The 14155-nt window shown below is 36.7% G+C and overlaps 1 protein-coding gene across 3 annotated transcripts in view; it reads left to right on the plus strand.

Annotated features, from left to right (window-relative positions):
- The window catches only part of SEMA3D (semaphorin 3D), a 198770-nt gene that overhangs the window by 141859 nt on the left and 42756 nt on the right, over positions 1-14155 (plus strand). For all 3 annotated transcript variants that reach the window (XM_086696799.1, XM_086696800.1, XM_086696798.1), the window contains 2 exons: positions 11019-11133; positions 12352-12421. In XM_086696799.1, coding sequence (XP_086552925.1) covers positions 11019-11133; positions 12352-12421 — 185 coding nt within the window. The remainder of the gene's footprint in view (positions 1-11018; positions 11134-12351; positions 12422-14155) is intronic.

The following is a 14155-nucleotide window of genomic DNA, read 5'->3' on the forward strand; positions in this document are numbered from 1 at the left end:
GAAGTATTGGCCCAGGGATATTTAGTTTTAATTATGAACAAACTCCTAAAGAAGTGAAAAGGCAGAGAGAATTGTAGCGCAGGAATCTTCCCACCAGAAAAAACTCTAAGGCCACACAGCAAGATTTTGTCATGCCATTGTGTTTGGATAAAAAGCTAACAAATTGTGAGATCAAATAAGGACATGTGATGGATGAATTTACTTTAAAGAAAAAAAAAAAGATGTAATGAAAGTCCTTCTTACATTAGTCTGTTTACTCAATCATTATTTCTAGTTAGTTGCATCTTCAGAATTTCCCACTACACGTATGATCTATTAGTCAAATGTTCACAATATTTGGTTCTACATGCACCTTTAAAATTTCTAAATTCAGCACGCCCTGCTATGTTTTTAACTTTACTTAATAATTTAGGATTAACGTGTATCAAACAGTGAGCACTTCTAAGTGGAGATTTCACTGACAAGATTAAAAATGACCTGAAATCTTTTTTTTAAAATGTGTTATGTCAAAACAGTAGCAAAAACTATGATAAGTTTAATTTAAAAAAACTGTTCAGCATCATCACTGTTACTGTTACGTATAATTTTCACATAAAAATGTTCCTCTGACATTTTTCAGAACATTTTATTCCTCTCTGTTAGTTCATTTTTTTTTTTACCCCCATGGGGTTATTGTGATATTGTCATTCAATTTTCAAGAAATGGTCACAAATGTATGTCTATGCTGCGGAACAAAATTGACTTCAATAGATATAAGCAAAGATCCAAGAAGGCAGAGATCATGTTAGATAGAATTAAGAGTGAACTGTGTACACTTTACTGAGTTTATAAAACTTTTTAGTGATGCGGGACCATCAAAGTATTCATTTACTTAACACATTTTACACAACATTGTGCTAAATAAACAGTTTTATAGAGAATAAAAAGAAAAGAGATTGGTATTTGTATTCGCTGAGCTTGCAACCGGGTAATGGTAATAGTAATGATATATGCATTAAATAAGAAAACACACAGATTAATATATAGAATTGGCAAATGTGGTAGCTGCCAAACTGGGGGAAAAAAAAAATCACAGGGTGTGGTTAGGAAACAAGGGTGGGTTTTCGATTGGCTATGGAAGGTTCCTCTGAGAAAGTAACTTTTGATCCAGGGTATTGAAAATGATGAGGACGCTCCAGGGCAGAGATGACAGGGCTAGGGAAGAATGCGCCAGGCAGAAGGAAAACACTTGTGAAATCTCAGAGGTGGGAAAATAGCATTTAAGCAATTGAGAGAGCTCTGCTGTGACGGGAGCATAACGACTAAATGGCAAATTAACAGACTAGTGATTCTTTTTCCTTTAGAACATACTTGAAATTTGCATAGTCTGGAGAAGTCTTATCTTCCCTGTTTGTGGTTAGGACTGACTGAGACTACAAATACTGACCCCATGATGTACATGAAAGGTCGCGACAAGCTCCCGTCCTATTGGATCCTCGATGCTTTTGTTTTTTTGTTTCTGTTTTTGTTTTTTAAGTCGATTTATTTATTTTGAGTGAGAGACACAGAGAGAGAGAGGGAGAGAGAGACAATCCCAAGCAGGCTCTGCACTGTTACTGCAGAGCCGATATGGGGCTCAAAGAACTCACAAACTACTAGGTTTTGACCTGAGGGAAAATCAAGAGTCCGTCACTGGGTACGCTTTAATTCTTCCTTACTCCTGTCCCAGAGACTTTGATACTTGCCCATAGACAGGGACTCCTATATTCTTAGTAATCGTGATTTCCAGAAGGTAAGGCAGAGATTAGGAAAATTCATAAAGAGTGTCTTCTGATTTTTGATACAAAAAAAAAAAAAAAAAAAAACACCAAAAATGGTGTTAAGGGCATAGATTTTACAGTTGGACATGTTGAACTTGACCTGGCTCTGGGATATGCTGCCACAGCAGCCAGTTGAAAATATGAACCTGAGGCTCAGTAGTGTCTGGAATCATGAATTTGGAAATCACCAATGTATTGGTGGTTCTTGAAGTCATGGAAGTATGTACAATTGCCCAAGAAAATATGTAGTAAAAGATCAAAGAGCAAGGATAGAATCCCAAGCAACAATGATATTTAAGAAAAAACAGAGGAAAATGACCACAAAGACAATTGAGAAGAAATAGCTTGATAGTTGGGGGGAGAACTGGATGGTAGTGGTGTCACAAATCAGACATGAAAGCTGTCTCGAGAAGAAAGCAGTTGTCAGTGATGTCACACACCAAAAGGAGGTCAGGTAACATTGCAATTGAAAATCAGGTATTACATTTGGCATCAGGATATCATCAGTAACTTTTGCTCGAATGATATGGATATTCGCTACGAAAGCAGATCTAGGCTTCCATTTCCACTCTACTTCTTCCGAGCTCAGCTTCTTAACGGAGAAAATCAGGGTCCCCATCTCTTCCGTGACTATGTTACCAAGCAAATGAAAGACTTAGATGAAATCATATGAATTTGGATGAGCCATATACTGAGGAAGGAACTGGAAAACAAGAGGGACTTGGATACATCTCTATTTTCGAGCCATCAACAACATAAAAGATTGACATATGAATAAAGTAAGTTCCTTGTCATACTACAGCGGGTTAAGTGTCAAAAATCACATATACACACATGCACACATCATGCATACACAGTCTCACGTTTGGAGCCAGATCAACTAACTGTCATTGGGAGTGGAAGAGTGGTAGTGGCAGTGTGTGTGTAGTAGGGCCAGGTGGTGGTTAGAGGCAGGTTACTAAAGATTAATGGGAAGAGATGATACTTTATTAGTTTTGATGTTTGAAATCCCCGTTCTTATTTTGCCTTCTTTTTTAGCAATATTTGTACTTGGAAGGTGGATCTTATTTCCGGATATAGTCGAAAGAATTTGGAGACATGCCTGGTGATAATTTTGTGAACAGTTTTTTTGTGTGTGAGCAGTATGACCAATGCAAATTTTAGACAAGAGGTGCGAAAAGGGAGAGACACTAAATAGTGAAGAAGCTGAATTAAAGTATCATTTCGTAGGACAGTGTGGATCAATGAGAGCCTCAGGAGAATAAGTACCTTCCTCTAAAGAATATCTTTCCAACTCAGTCTGTTGTGTATGTTATCAGTTTACATGGCAGAACACATTTAGTAATGAATTATTTTTCAGTGGGATATCCCTACCTACTGCACTTTCTCATATTTAAAATACAGTGCTTAGCCTAGATGATTTCTAAAGCCTCGCCAGACTCTATAGTTCTTTGATTTTGTTGTATAGTCAATATGTTCAAGCACCAAATGGTGCACCTTACACCCCAGGCTGCTCTCATAAATGGTAAATTACACAGATCTTCATGGGGAGGTTATAAACGCTGACCGAAAGAACAGGTGAAACATCATGCAATAAACCCTCTGAATAGTCCTTTCAGAAACTATTATTTATGTCTGTATGTTTATTACCACGCACATGTGTGTGTGTGTCCCTTCAAGACCCACCCTATAAGCTACAGTGTGGAAATACCCGTCACTTCAGTGAGTCTGGCTTGCAGCTTTTCGCCTCAAGCCTGTTTCACATTATTTTTGAATTCTGTTCATTTTTTGGAAGCATTGTCCATTAGCTAGCCCACTCTGGATTCCAGCTCTAGGTTAGGCCCGTTCTCATTTTTTGTTCTGCAGTATTTCCTTTTGTCCTTGCCAGGAATTCAGTTTGGATGGTCCTTTCACATAACTTGCCTGGGGGTCTAATTAATAGCCCTTTGCTTCGATTCCACTTGCATTGTCTACCTTGATATATGGTCCTATTTGGACAATTACTGCCTTTGAAGATTTGTGTTTTGAGGCCGATGACACTTTCTGTATTTATTGATCTCCACCGAGTTGTGGGTTTTTTTTGCTTACTTTCAACGTGTCACTTACAACCTGAATGAGAGATTTAGAGCCACGAGTTACAGATGTGCTTTTGCTTCACTTCCATCTGTTTTCCTGTCAGGAATTCCTAGGCAAGGATTTATACTGTTGCCTTGTAGCTTTTTTTTTTTTAATTTAATGAGCTCTGATCTTACCTGGGGGGAGGGAGGGAACTGCTTACCATGCGTTGATTTACCTAATTTTAACCTGTTAAATCTTAGAAACTGAATTTTTTAGCATAGTGTCTTACCCAAGTCTTGCATTTCTAATAATGTTTACAAATTTTTGAAGTAGTTAGAAAAACATGTTCTCCATTTTGATTCTCCAATGGCAAATCAAAAACAGTCATCTTTAAACACTAGAATCCTTTTTAGAAAAAAAGAATGTATTGGTGCCTTGAAAGCCTCTTCAGAATGGATCTCTTAAAAATCACTGTGCTTAATACCTGCCATACAAGATTTTTTGTTTCTTTTTTCTTCTCCTCTCCCCTTTGTCTGAGATGTTTGAGTTTCTACAGTTTTGTTTCTTTTACTACGAAGGGGTATCAAGATTATTTGTAGATGAACTAAAATCTTCCTTCTTTTTTTTATGTCTATTTATTTTTGAGAGAGAGCAGGGGAGGGGCAGAGAGTGGAGGAAGACAGGATCTGAAGCAGGCTCAGTGCTGACAGCAGAGAGCCCGACACAGGGCTCGAACTCATGAACCGTGAGATCGTGCCCTGAGCCAAAGTCAGATGTTCAACTGGCTGAGCCACCCAGGTGCCCCAAAGTTTCCTTATTTTCTTATTTTGCCTTTTTTTCTTCGTGGTCATAAATGTATTACTATTATTTTTTTGCATCTCAACAAAACAGTTACATGAAACGTAGTTATAAGACATTGCAAAAGAAGATGAGGGCTGAAAAAGAAAGCAAAACAGTACAATTCTCTCATTTGATTTGGTCTGCATAACTTCACCGTCTTCCATTAGTTTACTTATTGTATAATGTCCTCATTTAAACTCTTGCTCTCAGTATAATATTGTATTTTAGTATATATGACATGCTTTCCTTGAGAGGCTCCTGGGCTCTTATTCCAGGTTTCACTTTTTGTTTCTATCACATCACGATCATAGTTTCCAGCTTCTAACTGGGCCCTTCTGTGTTTGGAATATCCTTATCATTATTATTTACTTACACAGCCCCATACAGACCATCTGTATTAAGTTTACAAATAAAGCTCGTCCCTAGAAATAACTGTGTGAAGACTGAGGCAGCACAGGGCAAAGTACATTGGACAATTGCTCTGCAATGTCAGTTGCTGTGGTCCTATCTCCAGGACTTCCGTGGGTGATGGGTCTTCAGGCGATTCGGAGGCATATCTCAACACAAGGCTGTTTGAGACCTGCAAGGGACAGCTGTTATCATAAATGACATATCAGATAAAGAATATGAATGATGTATTAAAATACAACAGGCATTACACTGAAAACATGAAAGTATTAACTTGCCCTTATCTTCTTGAATGTGTAAAAAGGGTCAATTGCAAGCCTGTGTGTTGACCTCAGTGTGGCAGTTTCAGTTATGGAAAAACATGTTTATGGATTCACAATATTGTGGTATTTAGATTGCACTTCAAAAGAAAGGAGGTAGTATTAACTGAAGCTTAAATCTCTGAGATTAAATGTCATTAATGGCTAGAACTGGGGAGAAGTGTGCACAAAAGATGCATGGATGATAGCTTTGCAAGTGTTTCAGGAATTCCCGTCCTCCTGCTGGCACAAAGGTGCAGAAGAGCATTAAGCAAAAGAACTAATTTTAAGCAAAGAAGAATTTATGAACTCCGACTCCAGCATCAAACCCTTGATTTTTTCTTTTTCTTCTTTAAGTGATTAAGAGTTGTTATTCTTCAGTGTTTGTTGATTTGAAAAGACTAGTGACTTTCAACTTGAATTCATTAACATGGTTACAAATTTCTGAATGCTAATCCATATTTTAATAGAATACAACATGTTCCCAAATATCTTGGAGATTTCATTGATTACTAAAATCTTTAGGATTCAAGAGCATAGGAGCCGAAAACTGATTCTTACTTGGTCCAAGAGCTTCTGTTTCCCAAGATATAGGTGGGAATGACCATATTTATAAAGTGTGAAGAGATCCTCAAAGAGGATGATGTATACAGATAAAATCGTGTTTAGCAGATGAAGCCAGCATAGTGACCCAAAGGTCAAAAGACACACTCAATAAAAGTTCATGTGTGACAGTTTGTAGCTACTCCACATGTCTATGCAAGATTTATAAGGACTGGAGTCTGCTGGGACAGTAGAAGCAGAATGGAGTCACCATTAACCTGCCTTCTGGCTGATCTACCCATTAGCAGCCTATGATTAGAAGATCATAGTATTTCATAATATGCAGCCATCACCTGACTCAGAGATAGTTTATTTTATAGTCGCTGAAAGATTGCAAATTGTGTTTTGTTTCATCTTCTGTCTTTTCTGTTTTCATTAATCCCTTTACACTTAAGAAATATCGCAAACATATAAGAAGCCACAGAGAATAAGAAAATAGGCACCCTCTGCATTCACCACCATGTGGTCTGGCTTGTTTACATTTAATTTCTTTGTTACTTTCATCTGCATCTTTGTGTAGAGAATGTCAAGGCTTTTGGCAATCTGACTGCAAAGAAGCTGTGATAGAGTGGAGACACAGAAGTGACTGGTGACTAAAAGCTGCTGATTCTGACATCTCAATAATAAATCTATTGTGTTAGTGAGATGGCTGTGTTCTTTAGAACTTCACAGAAATAAGCAAGGAGGTGACAATTTAGTACAAAAGTGGTTACCTCCCTTTCAGCCCTCTTCTGTGCTTAAGGTTCTCAGGGGGGGGATTTGGTGGATTTGCAAACAAATCCAGGCACTGAGAGCTGGTCAACAGTCAGTCAATTGACACTTCCCTACAGGAGAAATACAACCCCTCGTGAATTGAACTTTGCCATCCCAGGTCATGCTTCTGGATGTCTGTAAGAGTTACTATTCAGTCATTAAATGCTTATGATCCATTCCTGAGAACTATTATCCCAGAAATTATACTTGTTTCCCTGCTGACAGCAGGTGGCTTTCATCTTTGACCTGGATTTTTTTTGTTTGTTTGTTTTTTATCTTTTTATTCCTTGAGGGACCATGGAAAGGCTGCTAGACAGATAGGCAAGCACATTTAAAGATTCTTTTGTTCAAAGGATTGCAATTTCCATTTGTCAGGTTAAAAAAATATATATGCAGGCCACAGTGTAAGTTCCTTTCCTGTCCAACAAATTTGAGCCTAGTAGAATAATTAGAATTTTTTCATAGTTTGTCTTAAACATGGGTGATAATTGCAAGGAGAGAGAGGGGGACACTTTGCAAATAGGCATTTATTGCTATTTTTATCTAATAAAATGCTTAAAAGGGAATGTGATTGCTGATTTTTATGATGAAGTAGTGATGTATACACCTGTTAAAGGAATGTTGTGGAGCAAATATTTGATATATCTGTTTATTCATTTAACAAAATAATTTGAGCAACTATGCTATGCCAGGGGAAAACAGTAAACCAGAGTCCTTAGCATTAAATTCATGATAGCTAATATTTTGAATCAGCACTGTTTTTAGTATTTATAGCTGACTCAAAATTGCAAATATAGGCAATGAAAAATTTTACAAATTATAAATATGTAAAAAGAATACATTAAAATGGAAAGATTTTCACTTAGAGCTTAGTACAAGGAGGAGTCTGCTACAATAAGACTATATAAAGACAGAACATATGTGAATGTAAAAATATATAAATCAAGGTTGATGAGAAAGATGAGATATCTTACTTTTTATTTTTAATTTTTAAAAATGTATTCTAATATTTATTTTTGAGAGGGAGAGTGTGTGTGTTTGTACTGATAGGGGAGGGGCACAGAGAGAGGAAGATAGGGAGTCGGGAGCAGCCTCCGCGCTGTGGGTGCAAAGCCTATTGTGAGATCTGGGGCCGGAACTCAGGAACCGTGAGATCATGACCTGAGTCAAAGTCGGACGCTCGCTGAACTGAGCCACCCAGGCACCCCTATTTTTAAATTTTTTATAAAATCTTTTTTTTCCCAAATAATTCCAGGTAGCATTTCTCGCTGAGATCCTATGAAACATTAACACAAAATTCATCCTTACTAAAAGGAAGCACCAGGGGTTTTTCCTATTCATATTAACATCTGGATTTATATTTATGAAATGATCTGAGGATGTTAGCGGTAAAAATAAAGGCCGTGTCTAGATAAATCTGCCTTCACATCTGTAGCCATCGTTAATCATCCAATAGCCAGCTGAAATATTGGTTATGTTTGTTCTTGCACAATGATACTTCAACAATAGAAGCACCATATACAAAACATAAATTCAAAAGCAATTATAGACATGTTTGTATCTAGATGGTTATTATATAAAATGTATTAGGTATTAATTTTCTTTCACTTCCTTGTAGTAACTCTCGATACTAAATAACATATTACTAAATGACATAAATACTTTGGCCTGGTATTAAAGCTTTCCTTGAATGTACTCCAATATCCTTTTATAACATTCTCTTCCACTATTTGAATTTATCCCAGTATTTGCCTAAACCAAATTTGTCCTGGTTCTCCCTATGTGTGCCTTTTTTTTTTTTTTTTAATGTTTACTTATTCTTGAGAGACAGAGAGAGAAAGAGACAGAGTGTAACCGGGGGGTGGGGGGGGGGAGGTGGGGGAGGAGGGGAGGGTCAGAAGGAGAGGGAGACACAGAATCCGAAGCAGGCGCCAGGCTCTGAGCTGTCAGCACAGAGCCCAGAGCCCGACGCGGGGCTTGAACTCAGGAGCCATGAATTCATGACCTGAGCCGAAGTTGGACGCTCAACTGACTGAGCCACCCAGTCGCTCTGATCCATGCATGTTCTGAAGTCTCCCACCTGTTGTCCTTTCCCCTTCTTTTCTAGCACCAAGAATATTTCCTGAACCAATCTCTGATCCCACTTATCATTTTAAGAACAATATTGAATTTAACTCTTCAGTGAGGCCTGTACTCATTTTTTTTTTTTTTTTTTTTTTTTACTACAGAGACCTTTCAGAGGAGAATTAAATTCTATGGCATTTATCTATACTTTCTAAGGGCACTTTCTAAGGGCATCAATTTTATCTAGTATTTTTTGTTTCTCACTAATAATTGAACATGCTCTTATTAAACACCTGATAAGCAGGATATTAGTGACATATGTGCAGTGATATAGGATGAAAGGAATAGGGAGTGCGTTTTCTGGAAAGAATGAAAAATTATGAGAAAATCAACTTAATGTTCTTTTGCTTTGTATTATCACCATGTGTCAGCAATTCTAAACAGTATCAGTGTCAAAATACAACTGCCAGGAAGGTCTTTTGTTGGTCCAATTTCCAAACAATCACCGTAGTTATCACTGAGTTTATATAATGTATCTGTCAGCACACACGTGAACTCAGTTACACATGCGTTCCAAGACTAAGTGCACATTGATTTGGATCATTTAAAATTTAAAACAGCGAGACATAGTGCAAACTGCGAGGTGCAATTTTTGTTCAAGTGCAAAATTTTAGTTCTTATATGAAATATTTTCTTGAATTTCAGTGTCTTTAAATTTCATTTTTTTTTACATCGTTGTAAGCCTGAAGAACAAATCAAGGAAGTAAAAATTATTACTCATTTATACAGAGCTATTTCTGAAAAGTATTCAGTTGTGTAGCAGAGAGGGTTATAAAGTGGGATTCATTCACTCTGGGTGTCCCAGTGTGCCTCTGGTGTTAGGTGCTGAGGCTATAAGGATAGTTACGGTCTGTGGTCTCAGGGACCTCATTGCCTTCGCAGCTCTCCCACAGTTCTGTAGACTTCTGAGATTTGCTCTGTTACTAAGATTATATCACATGGAATTTGGATTTCCCCATCACCCAAGTTAGCACTCAAAGGGATCTCTGTCTTCCTTCCCCTTTCCTTTCTTCTTCCCCCTTTCTTCAATAATAGCAACTATTTCTGTGACTTTGAATTCTCCTGTTTGGAGTAGTCATTAAGATACTTTTTTTTATAAATTGCATTTAATTTTCAGAGATAACGAAGCAGAGGGAATACAGTTCCTAAATATTCAGAGTTAGTATTTGACAGTGAACTTTGTATTAAATTTGTAAGACATAGATTGCATGCAGGATAAGAATGTTTATATAATTTACATTTAAATGTAAGTGCATTAATGGAAATCATGGCTGTGAAAGTAATTTTTGAAAGTTGAGTTTAAGTACTTAATATATTTATTTCATGAAACACTCTCATCTTACTTATTGTAAACTTAGCAGATCTAGTCAAATACCAATTGTATTAATTTTGTATTCATATTTAGGGACGTATTAAATTAAAAATAAGAAATGGATGTTTTAATGGTGAATTGTTGAATTGCATTGCCCTATTTATTTTATTGAATTGATTTAAATGCTTATGTTTAGCAAGTGTCTAAAGAACATTTTTAATGAAATACTTCAGAGTAAAAAAAAAGTATGGAAATACATCAGTTAGCATTTAAAACAAGATTGGTTTTATATGTATGTTTGTGTTGCCTTACTGTTTAATTAGTAGGGCACCAAAAGACTTTTGAAAGTCTACACCAAGGCATAGTTCTAAAGATCATAATGATCTTACTCATATGTGTAATATACAAGTCAGTTCTAGTATTTATTGAACACAAGTTGTCTGGCCCTTTACTAAGCATTGTACACAAATTTTTCCATTTAATCATCAGAATAACCAATTTCAAGGCATTAATCGTATTTGTTCAGTGGAGACTTGGGAGAATTACATAGCCTTTTGTAGGCCATGGGGCAACCGTTGACAGAGGTGAGATTTGATTCCAGGTCTCACTTATTTACTAGATTGCCTTGCCAGCCTCTACCCATCCAGGAGAGCTGAATTATATTCATTTAACCATGAGAAGAACATGTAATACTAAGAGACAAAACTGCCTTTTCCCTTGTTTCAAAGTTCAAGGCCCTAAATATGTAGGCTCCTTGTCTTTGTGAACAAAGACATTAACTAAATCTGTATCTCTATTATTTTCCTTTTCTTTTTTTTCCAGAATGATGTTGGCGGACAGCGCAGCCTGATAAACAAATGGACAACTTTTCTTAAAGCCAGATTGATTTGCTCAATTCCTGGAAATGATGGGGCCGATACTCATTTTGATGAGCTACGTAAGTCACATCCTCCTTTTTTTCTTGAAAATGTCTTACTGCCTAATAAATTCAGCATTTATTTTACTTCAGCCCAGGACAGCTGGCAGGAGTGTCATTACTAAATTCATACACACAAAGAACATGGAGGTGTTCTAGGTCTCAGAGCATATTGTGATGAAGCAATTCCTCTTTTCGTAAGCGTTCTCAAAGTTATGAAGGAAACAAAGCCGCAGCAAGAGACACAAAGCTACTAGCAATGGTTCTATAGAATCCATCCATTCTCCATGTGGCGTTTTACTTTGGAAGGAGCAGCAGTCTATAGGTAGCAAGAACTTGGGTTCTTTATTCTGCGGGTGCCCTCTGCTGGAGAGCACAGGAGATGGGGAGAACTCGCTCCCTCTCACTTGTTAAGAAAAAGAATACTGAGAAAAGTGTTAGACGGATTTTTCTCTTTCATTTCCCTTCTTTACTCGCCTCAAAGCTAATTCTAGAAGGGATGTTTTCAGTTATATATAAAGTTAGCATCATCAGATCTTATCTTTTAAACTTGTTTTTGCCATGCAGTGTAAAAATGATTTTATCATTGAATGATTTTATCATACAACATATAAAGTATATATATATATATTTTGTTGGTGTTGTTTGAATATTCATGGCTGATCTTTCATGGTGTATATAAGTATGCTCACACCCTAAAAAATCTTCTGAAGGATATTATTTACACATATTTTGGTATCAATACTGTGCAAGTGATTAGAAAATGCTGAGCAAGTTGTTACATAAGTAATGTTGCACAAGTAATTAACTTGTGTAGCCATTTTTATATTGTTAGCAAATAGATAATTAAATTACTAGTAAGCTGACACCGTTACAGGACAAGATTTTTTTTTTTTACATTGGAGGGTAAAAATAACCTAGGTTTTTAATTTTTATTCTGTATGAAATCACATACTTCTGATTGGAAATAGTCATGGAGATTATCAAGCAAATCATCCCATCTATGGGTGATTGAAGTAAACATCTAAGAGGTTAGATATCCAGTTCAGTGTCACATAGCTAGTGAGAAAACCAGTCTTTAACCTTTAATTTCTTGTCATAATGTAATGACTTTCACTGTTATTTTACAGTATTTTATATACTGCAGAGTCTCAGGAATACTGTATGCTGAAAGAAAAAGCAAACATGTAATACTGAAATATAAAAATATAATGAATCGTTATTTCTTCCCATTAATAGAGGATATTTACTTACTCCCCACAAGAGATGAAAGAAATCCTGTAGTATATGGAGTCTTCACCACAACCAGGTAAGTTCAAAAAATGCTTGTAATTCTATAGAATTGTTATGTATATGTAAGAAAACACAGTTGTATGGGTTTTTTGTCCCTTTTGTGTGAGAAAAAATACCCCATTTTTCATTTTATTTTTTCACTTAGTGTTTCTTAGAAATCTCTTAATATCAATACATAAAATGTCTCTTGGTTCTTTTTCTTCCAGCAGAGTATTCCTATATCAACCACCACAATTTATTTAGCCTGTTTCTTATACATAGACGTTTCCATTATTTCTAGTGCTTTGGTGTTACGCATAATGCTTCACTGACTAAGCTTGTATGCATGTTGTTCTCTGTATGAGCAAGTATATCCGTGAGCTAAATTCCCAGACGAAAGTTACTGGGTACAAAGGAGTGTGCATATACTAACCATAGTAAATAGGTCAAGCTGCATGACGTAGAAGTAGTATTAAAGAAATACATGTCTTAGTCATTGGTTTGGCTGAAATCACGAGACGGGACTTCTGAAATGTCCTCCCATACTATCTTACGTGCGCTTCCCCATCACCCTACAAAGCTGGGAGTTTGGCTCTTATCACCATATCATTATTTCTCTACTAGCTTAAACAAAGGAAGTTCGTATGACTTTGCCCAAAGAAGACGAGCCAGTTAGTAGTAAAGATGGCACTAGAACTAAAGGTGTTTTCTTAATTTCCACCCCTGTGTTTTTGTCTTCTTTCTATATAATACTATCCTGCACCTGTCTCTGAGACTCTATGACTTCCTTCCTTAAAAGTTGCCCTAGCACCTATGAATCTTTCTCAAAAAATATAGGGACCTTACATAATTTTATTTGAATTTAATTTTAATTCAGTACCTTACCTTTGACCCTGGTATGCCTTTTACAATATTCCTGTTACATATCGCTGACTGCAATACCTTCTTTGAACTACTTTTTTACTTTTTCCGCAGCTCTGCTATGAATATTTATATAGATATTAGTATTGGAAGTATTGGTGGTGTTGGTAATAGAGAAATGGGCCTACTGCCTCCTTTTGAAAAAAATTATTAAAATAGTTTGTAGGCACATTATCATTTCTTTTCTGTGAAAATTGCCTTCACTTAGTTTGCCTTATACCAATAGTGTTCATCATATGTCAGAACACAAAATGCTCTTTGGCTAATTATACGATATAGAATGTGAATATTTCAAATGAAAATAAAGAAGATACCCTAACAAGCTGCCATTTGGACTCCCATTTTTCTGCTCATTTATATCTGAACTAAAAAGATGCAGGAAGAGCAAGTAAGTGTCTGGAGTCACTCAAGTTAAGTATCTCAGCCCTGGTTCTCTTGGCATCTTTCCATTCACAGAACTGTCTTTGAAGTCACTGTGTTTTCCACACACAAGGCATCGATATGTGCCAGGAAAATACAGCTCCGAGATAGTTATCTTTTTTCTCCTACCAAGTTTCTGCCCACCCAGAGTGCGAAGTTACAAGTCCACTCTTTGTTCTTGGTGTACTTTATTATTCTATTTTGAATGGCGCCCTGAGGACTGAGGTAACGTTGGGATGCATGGCACATCTTTTATCCAATCAGAAGATGTAGTGAATCTGCAACAATAGCAATACCACAAAGCATGATGCACCATCATTCCTTTAGGATATCCTAGGCGGATGATGTGATTTTATGGGGGCGTCACCTTCTTTCTTAGCAGCTAGTTTTCTTCCAGCTGCCTGTTTGCCATCAGCTCCGGATGTTTCCC

This window comes from Puma concolor, chromosome A2 (genome assembly GCF_028749965.1).
Source record: "Puma concolor isolate L17-30 chromosome A2, mPumCon1.1.hap2, whole genome shotgun sequence".
NCBI classification, from domain to species: domain Eukaryota; kingdom Metazoa; phylum Chordata; class Mammalia; order Carnivora; family Felidae; genus Puma; species Puma concolor.